Source organism: Balaenoptera borealis, assembly GCF_965194805.1.
Source record: "Balaenoptera borealis genome assembly, chromosome: 9".
In the NCBI taxonomy this organism is placed as follows: domain Eukaryota; kingdom Metazoa; phylum Chordata; class Mammalia; order Artiodactyla; family Balaenopteridae; genus Balaenoptera; species Balaenoptera borealis.
Genome location: NC_138873.1, coordinates 69,154,492 through 69,168,114, shown reverse-complemented (window position 1 = coordinate 69,168,114; position 13,623 = coordinate 69,154,492). Strand labels below are relative to the sequence as shown.

Below are 13,623 nucleotides of genomic sequence, written 5' to 3'. Positions count from 1 at the left end.
ATTTGTTTCCCAGTGCTTGATGACTCTCAGAAAACTTTCTCTTTAAAAGCAGTTTGCAAAAATGAAGTTAAAATCATACAACTTTATTATTATTGGGATTTAAATTTTTTCATTGCTTAGTGAGGCTAAGACTTTACATATGTCTTAGGGCCAGCTACTATCAGAACTTAAAAACACCTATTTTATATAAAGTGTTCTATTTTGGAAGCAAGAGTTTCATTTGTATATATAGTACAGACAGTACTGATAACAGTAGCTAACATTAATAGAGGGCTTATTCAGTGCCAGACATACACAAAGTGCTAGAGTTTCTTTTACTCACATAACAATCTATGAGGTAATTCCCATCATTATACCCATTTTACAGATAAGTACAGTTGTTGCTCAGTATGCTCAGGGGATTCATTCCAGGACCCCTTCAGATACCAAAACTGGGATGCCCAAGTTCCTTATATAAAATGGAGTAGTATTTGCATATAACATAAATACATCCTCCCATATACTTTAAATCATCTCTAGATTATTTATAATACAATGTAAATGCTATATAAATAGTTGTAAATAAAATGTAAATGCCGAGTAAATACTACTGTGCAACCAATTCAAGTTTTGCTTTTTGGAACTTTCTGGAATTTTTTTTCTGAATATTTTTAATCTATGGTTGGTTGAGTCCACTGACATGGAACCCAAGGATATGGAGGACCAGCTGCAGCTGAGATGCAGAGAGTAACTTGCCCTGCTTCACACAGGCAGGAAGTTGGTACTTGTTATCTGGATTATCTGACTTTAAAATACATGTGCATAATTAATTACTATCCTAGACTGAGAGAAAGTGGCTCTTATTTTGTTACAAGAAATAAATTGTTTCCTGATCTTAAGTTTTCATGAAGAATGTTGTTACCTTTTTTTGCCTTTTAAAATAGCAGGCCATTATACTTGCAAATGATTCAGCAATCCTGGAGGTTCACAGGGATACTCACCCCAAGGCTTTTGAGTGTGAAACCTTGGATAATAATGAAATAGTAGCATCTATTAAATTCACAATCTATACAACAACTGGTAAGTACCCAACAATGTTTTGGTTTGCTTATATCTCAAACTTCAAAGCACATCAGAATCCCCTGGAGGTCTCATTGAAACACAGATCACTAGCCCAACCCCCATAATTTCTGATTCTGTAGATCTTTAGTGGAGCTGGCACAAGAATTTCCATTTCTAACAAGTTCCTAGGTGCTATTGGTCCAGAGATCACATTTTGGAACCACTAGTTTTATACCATTTAGACTTTTCTGCAAGGTAATACTTAATTCTTATTTTTCTCCACAAAGTAGAGTCAGATGTACCTCACTTTGGGAAACTGGTGTATTCCTGAAGTATATCCAAAGAACAGTCCTTTAACTTGAATTATATTCTTACTTTTACTTCTATCACAGAGGTGAAAATGGATACATAGAATTCTAAGGGATGCTTAACAAAAGTTTTGATACAGTAAAATAAATAAAATTAAGAAATCTTATGTCAAAGCATATCTTTTTAAAAATTATTCATTCGAAGACATTTTTTTCTGAAACAATAATACAGTCCTCAGTATATGTCACAAAAGGCAAATCTTGACCCGAACATAATTTTACATGTTAGAAACTATGCTTCCCTTGCAAAAAGGATCCATGTGCATGTCTTTTCAATTTAAACTATGATGTCTTCTATAGCCAAATAATTATTTCCTTTTGTTGAGTTGCTCTTAACCATTTTTATTGTTGTCATCTGTGTTTTTGGGTGTGTGAAGGGTTTGGTCACAAGTTCTTTTGAGAAGCCAATCAAGGCTCGGGAGGCTTTTCCCGGAAAAATACCCACATATACTAACATGCCAAAAGTTACCCATAATTTTAAGAGAGTTCATGGATTTCTTGAAGCTATTTCTCAATCCCAAGTAAAGAACTTAAGCTGCAGTCTAGAGAAGCATAACACCCTTTACTGAACTGGAAACAAGCTAAGGTGTTTTGGGGGTGATTTTTAAAAATAAACTGTAACTTTCTTTGATGTGTTGTTCAGTGTCCTTAAAAAACCATCTTTATGGTGAAAGCTAATAACCTTACTCCTATGTTGGGATAACAGGTGTTATTAAAAGGATAATTTCAATAAAGTGCTATAAAAGGCCAAAAAGGACCAAACATCATCAACTAAATAGTATCTCAGTGAGTCATAGTTCAGGATATTAAAGGGTTCAAAGGCCAGTCTCAGTTACTGTCCCCACAGCTTGGTCCCTGTTAGGACGGCTTAGTGGTGCTTAGCTCTTCCTGTGTTAGAAGGCAACATGTGTAAGCTAAGGGCTGGAGCACAGACCCCAGTGTCAGCAAGTGAGACAAAGTTGATTTTTCTCTCCTGTAGCTGTCCAAGGCTGGTGGGGTAGCTCTGCCATCTCAGCACATGCACTGGTTAAAAGACAAAATGTTTTCAGAAAACTTTGGTATTTATTAGTTTCTTTTAAAAAGGACAATTGGGTATACCGCTGTGACAGACCCTCTTGGCTCTTTAGACATCAAACAAATATTTTGGCTATAAATGTCCACACAATATGGTACTGGCTTGAAACAAATGCATGATTGAAATATTTTCAGGGTAAATATGGTTTAATTAATGAAAATGTCCCATCCATTCTCTCATATAACAGGTTTTTCACTTCCACAATAGTTGTCTTTCATAGTTAGGCATGGTTTTGATTGAATTATGTCCCCCTGAAAAGATACTTTCAAGTCCAAACTCCTAGAACTTCAGGAATGTGACTGTGTCTGGAAATAGGGTAGTTGCAGATGTAATTAATTCAGTTAAGACAAGATCATACACACTAGAGGAGAGTGGGCTTTTAATCCAATATGACTAGTGTCCTTATAAGAAGGAGGAAATTTAGACACAGAGACACAGAGAGAGAGGAGAATGTATGTGAAGACTCAAAGACACGCGGGGAGAAGACAGCCATGTGAAGACACACAGAGATTGGAGTTATGCTGTCACAAGCCAAGGAACATCTGGGGCTACCAGAAGCTGGAAGAGGAAAGGAAGGACCCTTCCCCAGAGCCATTGGAGAGAGCATGGCCTTACCATCACCTTATGTTCAGACGTTTATCTTCCAAAACTGTGAGACAATATATTTCTGTTTTTTTTTTTAATTAATTAATTTATTTATTTATTTTTGGCTGTTAGGTCTTCGTTTCTGTGCGAGGGCTTTCTCTAGTTGCGGCAAGCGGGGGCCATTCATCGCGGTGCGCGGGCCTCTCACTATCGCGGCCTCTCTTGTTGCGGAGCACAGGCTCCAGACGCGCAGGCTCAGTAGTTGTGGCTCACGGGCTTAGTTGCTCCGTGGCATGTGGGATCTTCCCAGACCAGGACTTGAACCCGTGTCCCCTGCATTAGCAGGCAGATTCTCAACCACTGCGGCACCAGGGAAGCCCTGTTGTTTTTAAGCCACCTAGTTAGTGGTACTTTGTTATGGTGGCCCTAAGAAACTAATATAAACATAAACTTAGTTTTTCTAAAAAGTGAGAGCATCGAAATTCAGCCTGTTTTTCATCAGAAAATCTCAATAGAAATGCAGACTATTTTTTTATTAGATGCAAAAGTAATCGAAGGGACCCTTGCAAGAAGACTACCATTGAAATGAAGCAAAATCTTTATACCTCTCATTCTCCACCTTCTCTTGGCTAGTATTGCAGGGTAGTAGATAAATGGAAAGAAATTTTGCATTTCTTCTCAAGTTTTAATCCTAAAAGGTTTTTTAAAATTTGAGCTTAAAAACTCCCACTGCTTCTATAAATCTAAAATTACCAAAAATAAAAAGATTTTTAAAATTCAACAATGTTGGAATATAAATATGATATAAATTGTCTATCATACTTGGAACTATTTAGCGAGATTACTAAATTCAGTTTATAGCTCTAGAATTACCAAGGAAAATGGAAAATTATACTCCATGGTGTTTAAAGAATAGGAAGAAAATCCAGATGAATAAGCAGTTGAGATTGCCCATATATGAGACTAATTCTGTTAGAGTGGTACTTACCAAAATATTAAATACATAAAACATAGCTTGCACAAATCATTATATCTCCCTGGATGTTGGTTTACTTATCTGTATAAAAGTTGTATAAGATGATCTTTCTGGCCCTTCCCCACATGAATCTTTTATGAGTCTATGATTTAGGGACCAGGAAGAGCCAAAAGAAAGCAACATAATTCACAGAGTAAGTAATGCTTGATATAAATTGAATTTTTATCAGTTTACAATGTAGCAGTGTTATAATGCATATGGTAGACTGGTCATGTCTCCGTAATCGCATTATTTTCAGGAAGAACAGAAAGATACGGGAGAGAATGCTGATTTAAAAGTGGTGTTTGGCTATTCGTATGAAGAAGAATGAGCTTCAATTCCTACTTTACAATGTATACAAAAATTAGATGTATTATAGTCCTAAATGTAAAAGCTAAAACCATCAAGCTTAAAAAAGGAAACATAAGAGAGTATCTGTATGATTCAGGAGTAGGCAAGTGTTTCTTTTTAGACATGACCAAAAACAATCACCATAAAGGAAAGATTGCTAAATTAGGCTTCATCAGAATTAAAATCTTCATCTTCAAAAAATGGTGTTGAGAAAACTGGACAGCCACATGCAAAAGAATGAAAGAAGGTCACTATCTTACATCATACACAGAAATTAACTCAAAATGGATTAAAGACTTGAATGTAAGACCTAAAACCATAAAATTCCTAGAAAAAACATAGGCAGTAACCTTATTGATATAGGTCTTAGTGATATTTTTGTAGATCTGACTCCAAAGACAAGGGAAACAAAAGCAAAAATAAACAAATGGGACTACATCAAACTAAAAAGCTTCTGCACAGCAAAGGAAACCATCATCAAAACGAAAAGACAACTTATGGAATGGGAGAAGACATTTGTAAATGATATCTCTGATGAGGGGTTCATAGCCAAAATATATAAAGAACTCACACTAATCAACATCAGCAACAACAAAAAACAAACAACCTGATTAAAAATTGGGCAGAAGATCTGAATAGACATTTTTTCCAAAGAAGACATACAGATGGGCAACAGGCACATAAAAATATGCTTGACATCACTAATCAGGGAAATGCAAATCAAAACCACAAAGAGATATTACCTTACACCTGTTAGAATGGCTATTATCAAAAAGGACAAGAAATAACAAATGTTGGAGAGGATGTGGAGAAAAGGAAGCCCTTGTGCACTGCTGGTGCAGCTACTATGGAAATCAGTATGGAGATTCCTCAAAAAATTAAGAATAGAACTACCATAAGACACAGCTATTTCACTTCTGGGTATTTATCCAAAGAACATAAAAACACTAATTCAAAAAGATAGATGCACCTCTGTGTTCACTGCAGCATTATTTACAATAGCCAAGATATAGAAACCACCTAAGTGTCCACTGATGGACGAATGAATAAAGATGTGGTATATATACATACAATAGAACACTATTCAGCCATAAAAAAAAAGAATGAAATCCTGCCATTTGCAACAGTGTGGATGGACCTTGAAGGTATTAATCCTAAGTGAAGTAAGATAGAAAAAGACAAATACAAAGATTTCACTCATATGTGGAATCTAAAAAAACAAAATAAAACAAAAACACACTCATAGATACAGAGAGCAGATTACTGGTTGCCAGAGGGGGAGTTCAGGGGTGGGTGAAATGGATGAAGGGGGGAGTGCAGCTGTATGGTGATGGGTGGTAACTAGACGTGGTGGGGATCACTTTGTAGTGGATACAGATGTCAAATTATAATGCTGTACACCTGACACTTAATGTTAAAAAGTTTAAAACTTCAGCTCTTTAAAAGGAATCATTAGAAAAATGAATAGGCAAGCCAAAATCTGGGAGAAAAAAATTTATAAAACATATACAGCAAGTACAGTCAGTTTGGGAAAAGATCTTGCAGTTTCTTGGAAAACTAAGCATACCTCTACCCTATGACCCAGCAGTTCCACTCATAAGTATTTACCCAAGAGAAATGGAAATGTATGTTCACAAAATGACTGGTGTGAGAATATTCATAGTTTATTTATAATAACCCCAAACTGAAACAGCATAGGTGTCCATCAGTAGGAGATTGAATAAACTAATTGAGCCATACTACCCAGTAATAAAAAAGAAAAAAACTATTGGTACATGCAACAATATGGTTGAATCTCCAAAACATTATACTGAGTAAAAAAGCCTTACACAAAAGAATGCATAATGTATGTTTCCATTCCTATGAAGTTCTAGAATAGGCAGAACTAATCTATGGTGGAAAAGAAAATCAGGACAGTAGTTGTCCCTAGAGGTTGGAGCAGGGATTAACTGGGAGGGGCTCGAGGAAACTTTTGGGGTATAGTAATATTCTGTGTATATTCAGGGGTTTGAATTATATATGTCTGTTTGCATTTGCCAAAACTAAATAAATGCACATTTAAGATCATTGTGCAATTAGGTGTTCATAAATTTTACCTCAAAAGAAAAAATATAAACAAATATTGAACTCTAGTTAATGATATGCCTGTTGAAGAATTTTGTAGGAAGTGTGCAGACATCAAATTATCTTGAAATGCATCAAAAAATAAGATGAATCACTGGATTGAGAAGAGTTTGGATAGAGGGATAGTTAAAATGTTGATGGTAGTGTCTAGGTGGTGGGATGTTTATTGTCAAATGCTTTGAACTTTTCTGTGTGTTTGAAAAGGACATTTCTAACACGCAGAGCAAGTTCATTAATAACTTTGTTTCCACTAATTCTTTCTGTATTTTTCTAGAGTTGTTTTTCAAATATAAAGTTTCCATTTAGATATCCATTTTCTTTTATTTTCCAGTAGTAATAATCATCAGGTGTTTTTTTCTCTAGAATTGCAGATGAAAAGATCAAGCCGACCAGACACTGATGCAGTCCTAGTTTTTGTTCTGACCATAGGAGTTATTATGTGTATATTCGTGATCTTTCTACTGATGTTCATAATTATAAACTGGTAGGTGAAGGACTGAAACTAAGCCATCACCCTTGATTGATGTCTTCCTTGTCTGCCCCTCCATGTCTGTTGAATCCAAGGCCCTGTCCGTGATGCTTCTCACATGGGTTTTGAAACTGTCCAACTCTCTTCATCCCTCCTGAGACTCTCCTAGTTCAAGCTACCTAATCTCATGACTTGATCCCCAGCCATGAGAAAGCTTTTAAATGCAATTTTTACAATTTTACATAGTAGTTGCTAAAGAAAAAAGTTTATTGAATTAATATTTGTGTTGTCTAGTTGTAGTTATCACAACTTTAAAACTTGGTTATTGTAACCTACTAATTCATTTATATGAGAATATTTCTAATACCTACATGAGTATCACCCCCTGGTACATCTGAGGGCTCATCTACTATCACAATGCAGCTGGTGCACCACACACTAAAAATAAATCATGACTAAGGAGGCACTTCTATATATAGAAAACTAAATATAAATCTATTTAGTTTTCATTTCATAAAAGATTTAAAAAATGTTTTTCTTCCAGGGCGGCAGTCAAAGATTTCTGGGGGGCAAAAGCTTCGACAACTGAGATGCAGTCTGAGCTGAGTTCAGTGAGATACAAAGATTCAACCTGTCTTGACCAATCACCAACAGAAATACCTGGACATGAAGATGATGCTTTAAGTGAATGGAATGAATGATGTATGGATGATATATAGCAAACCAAAGATTAGGGCATATCAGATTCATTATTATAAAAATAAAATATATAGTGAAATACTTTACCAATATTGTAAGTGATTTATTATAGTCTGAAGGTAATGCAATATGAGAAGGGGCTGTTTTAATCAGTGCATCTTTGTGGTGGAGTTATCAAAAAGTTTTAAATTTGTTCTCAACATTTACCATTTCAAGTAATCACTTGGTAGCTTTTATCTAGAGGCACACGCACAAAATCTTTTAAACACATTTTTGATCACTTTGATCACTTCTGAGGTGATTTGCCTGTTCTGTCACAAACAAGAAAAAAATATATAGAAGATGCCTTGCATATTAGACTTTCTCCCCGCTGGGAGCACTGGATTGAACTTGCTTAAAGCAAACCATACTTTAGAATCTCTGCAGGGCATGTGACATACGAAGCATCACTTTTAACGCATGAAATAATAATGATAACGACCAACACTTAGTAGCTACTATGTACCAAGCATTGCTCAAAGCATTTTACATGTATTAAGTGATTTAATTATGATCGCGTATAGGAAGTATATAAGGAAGAACTGAGGAGGAACTTGGGGATGGCTGAGTAAATGACATGAATTTAACATGCCCTGTAATTCTCACAGAAACAGTGAATTAAGGAGTTTTGCATGACCACTGATAAGTACCTTCATTGTGTTTGGTATGTGGGTGATAACATCTCAAAACTTATATCTGGATATCATCACTGGCTTTTTGTGCTGTGTCATTATGTGATACAGTTGTGGTCAACTATCAGACAAGATAACAAGACATTAGATAATTTGATTCGATAGACTTCATCGAAATTAATTTTCAGAGTCTATGATAGTAGCACAAAATACTTAATTTTTTGTTTAGATGAACTGTATGCCAACTTCATTGCTATCACTATGGGATTTATCTGATGAAAGCACTAACTCTGCACATCTGTGAAAAAGTCATTGTAGATGGGCATTTATGGTATACCTCCCTCTGGTAGCCTAGACAGAAGCTGTGTTGCGGAATTATCCATGCTTTTTGTTATACAGCATTTGTATTTGAGAGAAGCAATGAAGAATTGGGTGGAAAATTATTTTGTTATCTGTTGTAGGAATTCCACTAGAGATTTTAAGTGAAGAGAAATTGTTTTCATAAAATCTTTCAAAAGAATTTTTTTGTGTGTGTGTGACACCCCTTCTTCCCCCATATAAGTGTGGGGGGAAAAATAAGCCTTCCCACTTCTTATTCCTGATTAAGTATGGTCATGTAACTTTAGCATAGGTGCTAGACATTCTTGAATAGTAATTACTATCAATTCTTACTTTTAAAACCATGAACAGCAGTCGTTTCCAACTATACTTCAATGACCACTAATGTTCAGTCAGGTTAACAGGTTTAGTTGTCAGTGCTGTTCACTGGATGTTTCTGGCTGTCTACTTACCAGCCATGTGCTAGGGCAGTACCTCCTCAGCCCCTTGTGATTGGGTGGGGTCATGTGACTACTTCTGGCCAATGAGTTATGAGCCCAAATTTCAAATGTCACTTTCAGTCTAGAACATCTCACTGTGAAAACATCCAGAGCTCACCCTTCTCTCTGCTAGAGCAACCAGAAATGTTTAGATGGTGGCTGCTCTGACACCGGGAAGACCACATGGCACAGGATCTCCAGTCAATGAACAGTGGATATGTAGTGTGAGAGAGAAATAAACTTATTTTAAGCCACTGAGGGTTAGAGGCTGTTTGATACAGCAGCCTTAGTACAACTATCCTGAGTGACACATGTTTTCTGAAAAATAAGTTTTCATGGTCAAATGAGTCAAAGACTTCTTCAGTACAGGACTTCCCATCAATGTGTTATATACACTGTGACTCTCCATCAAGGGGATATAGGCGCAGTATTTTCCTAACTTATTGGTGGTCTGTGGAACAAAATTGAAAGCCTGCCATACCAACTCAGAAACACACTTTTGAGCAGGACTCTCTGATAGGTCTGTCTACGAGGAGTCAAGGCTCAGTGAGGTAGTCTTTCATAATGTGTAACACACAACAAGTCAGCAATGCAGCTTGACAACAGTAACACCTTCCCTCTTAGATCTTTCGGTGTTACTTAGACCTTTCACTCATCCAGACCCACCTTGATGGACTTTCTTGAAATCATCCTCCTAAGACCACAGCTCCTCTCTTAAGTACTATGACCACACTGCATTAAGTTCAAATAATCGACAAATCTTATATTGAAGTGGATTATAATATGTTCCAGGTCTCCATGAACTCACTCCAGGTCTCATGAAAACCCTCTGTCTTTTGCCACTTGGTCATGGTCTGTGTGTGAGGGGATCTCTCGCTGCCATGGGCCATGGGGTCTCTGTTGCACATCACTAAAGATTAATGGGGCCAGTCACTTTCCTCTCCAGGCAGACCAGGCCAGAGGCATCTTCTAGTTCCCATCTACTCCTAAATTACAGACATCTGTTACTTTTCCTGGTCACCAAAATATCCACAAAAAAAGCCTTGAAGTTTGCATCTGGATCCAGGAGGTAAAAAAAATGTAAGCAATTATATACCAAAAAGAGACCTTCCTTTTGGACCCCAGGACATTGGTCTCTGCATATGCAGCAGCTAGATTTTGTGAAGCATTCAAATAACACCGTACTCACCAAGAGAATCTTTCGTTTGTCCTTCCAATCAACTAACATTCATTGGGCTACCCCATGGGCCAGATACTGTACTAGGCACTAGGAATACAGTCTGTGCAAAAAAAGCAGAAAAGATAAGATCCTTCTTCTCTTGGAGTTGGTCAATTACCCAAGACAGCCATTAAAATTAACTAAAACTGGGATGAATAAATTGAAAGAAAACTGCAAATTTCTATGAAGCTGTAGTAGGGGAAATGACATTTAAAGGAGTTGTAAATGTACACACTGCTATATTTAAAATAGATAATCAACAAGAACCTACTGTATAGCACAGGGAACTCTACTCAATATTCTGTAATAACCTAAATGGGAAAAGAATTTGAAAAAGAATAGATAACATGTATATGTATAACAGAATCATTTTGCTGTATACCTGAAACTAACACAACATTGTTAATCAACTATACTCCAATATAAAATAAAAATTAAAAAAATAAAGGAGATGTAAAGCCTCCCTAGGAGTTACTCTAGTTAATAGGGAAGAGGGCCTAGGCAGAGGGAACAGTAGTTGTGAATGCTCTGAGTCAGGAAGGAACATGACACATCCTGAAGAAGGGTTAGCTGAACTGGAGTGTAAAGAAAGAGGAAAAGAGTGGTGGGAGATGAGGCTGGAGATGTATGTGGGAACTGGTGAGTGTGTGTGTGTGTGTGTGTGTGTGTGTGTGTGTGTGTGTTTACAACACATATGAAAAAATATAGCTAAGTGACCTGAGAATACAAATCAAGGGAGTCAGTGTTGAAATTGGCACTCCTCATTTTTTTGCTACACTGCATTTGCCTATGCCTTCCTGGAATTCATTTATTATTGGCCTTTTGACAAACAATGACTGTTGATGCTCACCTAGATAGGTGAGCATCAACAGTCATTTTTTTTTTTTCAGATTCTAAAATTTATTGTAATAAAATAAGAGATGTGGACAGAGAGTCACTGTTTATCACAGCCTTTTTTATAATAGAAAAAAATTGGGAGTAACTGAAAATGCTGAATAGGGGAGTGGATAAATAATGTGTGTTACAGACATATAATGGAATACTTTAGGCATTAAAAATCATATTTTTGAAAAACGCCTTGGAAAATGCTTATAATATGCAATTAAGTAACAAATACTTTAATTAGTCAATACTTTAATTTGGATTCCTTTGAGTCCTACTGAAATGCAAGATCTCATTAATCAGACCTTAATTCTCATCCATAATAGTTCCTAATTCACTCTCATATTATGAAGCGAAGAGCTAGATAGAGAAGATTAAGAGTTCACAACAATGACCAGGGCTGGTGGGCATGCCTCGGGGCCAGCAGCAAGCGATAAAGTGGTTGATAGACATAGTAGGCTGCAGTTTTCTGCAATCTTGAACATGACATGGAATTACTCATCCTGTTGAAACACATTTGAATTTTCTTCAGTTAACATAGGCATAATGTTTCAATTCCAAATGGTTTTCTTCCCAGAGTGTTTCTAGTATAATCCATATATTCTCTGTTTCTGTCTTCTTGATCTCTTGAAAACTGACGTGCTTTTTTTTTGTTGTTGTTCCACTCTACATTTTAAATCTACTTCTCCAGTCGTTTTTGGTTATTTTCTGGAGGACAATCTTTTTGGAATTCATAACCCATTACTGTTGTGATCCACCATCTGTCTCAAAAAACATAGAACCCATTCACATGGTTATTTAGGCTTTGAGGTCTGTGCAATTTTATTATCTGTGATCAAGTCATTTGTGTGATGGAAAACAATTTGTCTTTGACAGTTTTCTGATTCTTGTTGAAAATGAAACTAAGATGTTGAATATCAAGGGTTTTCTCCTTCACCATTTAAAGGAAATAAATTGCAAAAGGGAACACATCTTTCTTTGATGTTCAACTTCTACATTTTGTGAAAATACCCAGTGTATTTAAGTAAATGATAGGTATTCAAGTTTTTTTCTTATTAAGAGGAAAATTTAGGATTAAGCAACAATTATTTAAATCGTGTTCTTAGAGACATGTGTACTAGTTGGTTATTTTTTGTACCTGTCCATGTATTTATAAATATAGACCTTATTTGAAATAACAAGAACTTCTAGGCTCTGTAGTGAGTATTTTTACCGAAAACGAAGTACATGACTATCTCTGCTAAGTGAAATTTGCATGAGAAAAGGTCCAAAGGTGGCAATGTAAATGGTTGCTTTATGTGATGATAGTAGGATATGTCCTTGAGGAATGTTTCCATCGCTGTAGAGAATATGCTGAGCTACCTACAATGCCCACTGAGTTTCTTTTTCACTCAGATAAATTTTTGGGGGTGTGTGCATTATTTGTTGAGGACAATAGGAACATCACAGCTTCCTTTCTGTACATTAATCTTCCTCCCTTTTCTGACAGATACGGTTTTAGGTATTCCTGAGATAAAGCTCAAGGTGATTTTGGACAAACTGGTTGGGTTTAAGCCCTCTCATTAGACAGGCATTGTGAGATTTGTATTATTTATGCAGTACCCCAAGGTAACACCAATAAAGTGATTTACACGGAACAGAAATCATCTGACAGTAATGAAATCGTGTTCTTCCAGAACAAACAATATAAGACCCTAGAGGTAATAGGGACAGGAAAGAGTACAGTACAAGCAATACTCTTTTGTATGCTCTGGGGAAAAGCAGCACACAGCATACAGTTATTAGCGTGAGCAAGCTTCATAAAGGAAGTGGATGTGCTGGGTTGCTTTGCAGCAGGAATAGGAGTTGTGTCGATGTGCACGAGTTGGGAGCTCTGTGGGGGAGGATGACGTAGAGTGTTGGCCTGAAGTTATGAGTGCCTGAATCTGATGGCTAAAGATGCCAGAGGAGCTGACAGGGTCAGAGGAAGGAGTGCAGGTAGGGTGCGGCCTGGGGGCTGCAGGAAGGATGAGAAAGAGTTCTAAGCAGGTGCAGAGTCGTGGGGAGGCTGGAAGGTGAAGAGAAGCCAAAGCAGAGTGGGAGAAACAGAGTCTGAACAGCAGGAAAGGAAAGTGGACTTGGCAGTCACAGTTGGCAAAGACTGCAGTAGGGAACCAATGAGAAAGAGGCCAATGAGAAGGAGTTTGTGTAAATCAAGGCAGGATGTGATGAGTGTCTTGGCAGCAGAGAGAAATAAAAAAGAACAGATTTTAGGGAAAAAAAGATTTTAAGTAAAGCTAGATATGAGGATATACAGAAAAAGAGAA

The 13,623-nt window shown here is 36.7% G+C and overlaps 1 protein-coding gene across 13 annotated transcripts in view; it reads left to right on the top strand.

The window, feature by feature from the left end:
* Positions 1-7,811, top strand: part of SPACA1 (sperm acrosome associated 1) — a 203,611-nt gene extending 195,800 nt beyond the window's left edge. For all 13 annotated transcript variants that reach the window (XM_082406000.1, XM_082405998.1, XM_082406004.1 and 10 more), the window contains 3 exons: positions 924-1,059; positions 6,923-7,043; positions 7,573-7,811. In XM_082406000.1, the coding sequence (XP_082262126.1) occupies positions 924-1,059; positions 6,923-7,043; positions 7,573-7,729 (414 nt within the window). In that variant the 3' untranslated portion in view covers positions 7,730-7,811. The remainder of the gene's footprint in view (positions 1-923; positions 1,060-6,922; positions 7,044-7,572) is intronic.
* The last annotated feature ends 5,812 nt before the right edge of the window (positions 7,812-13,623 follow it).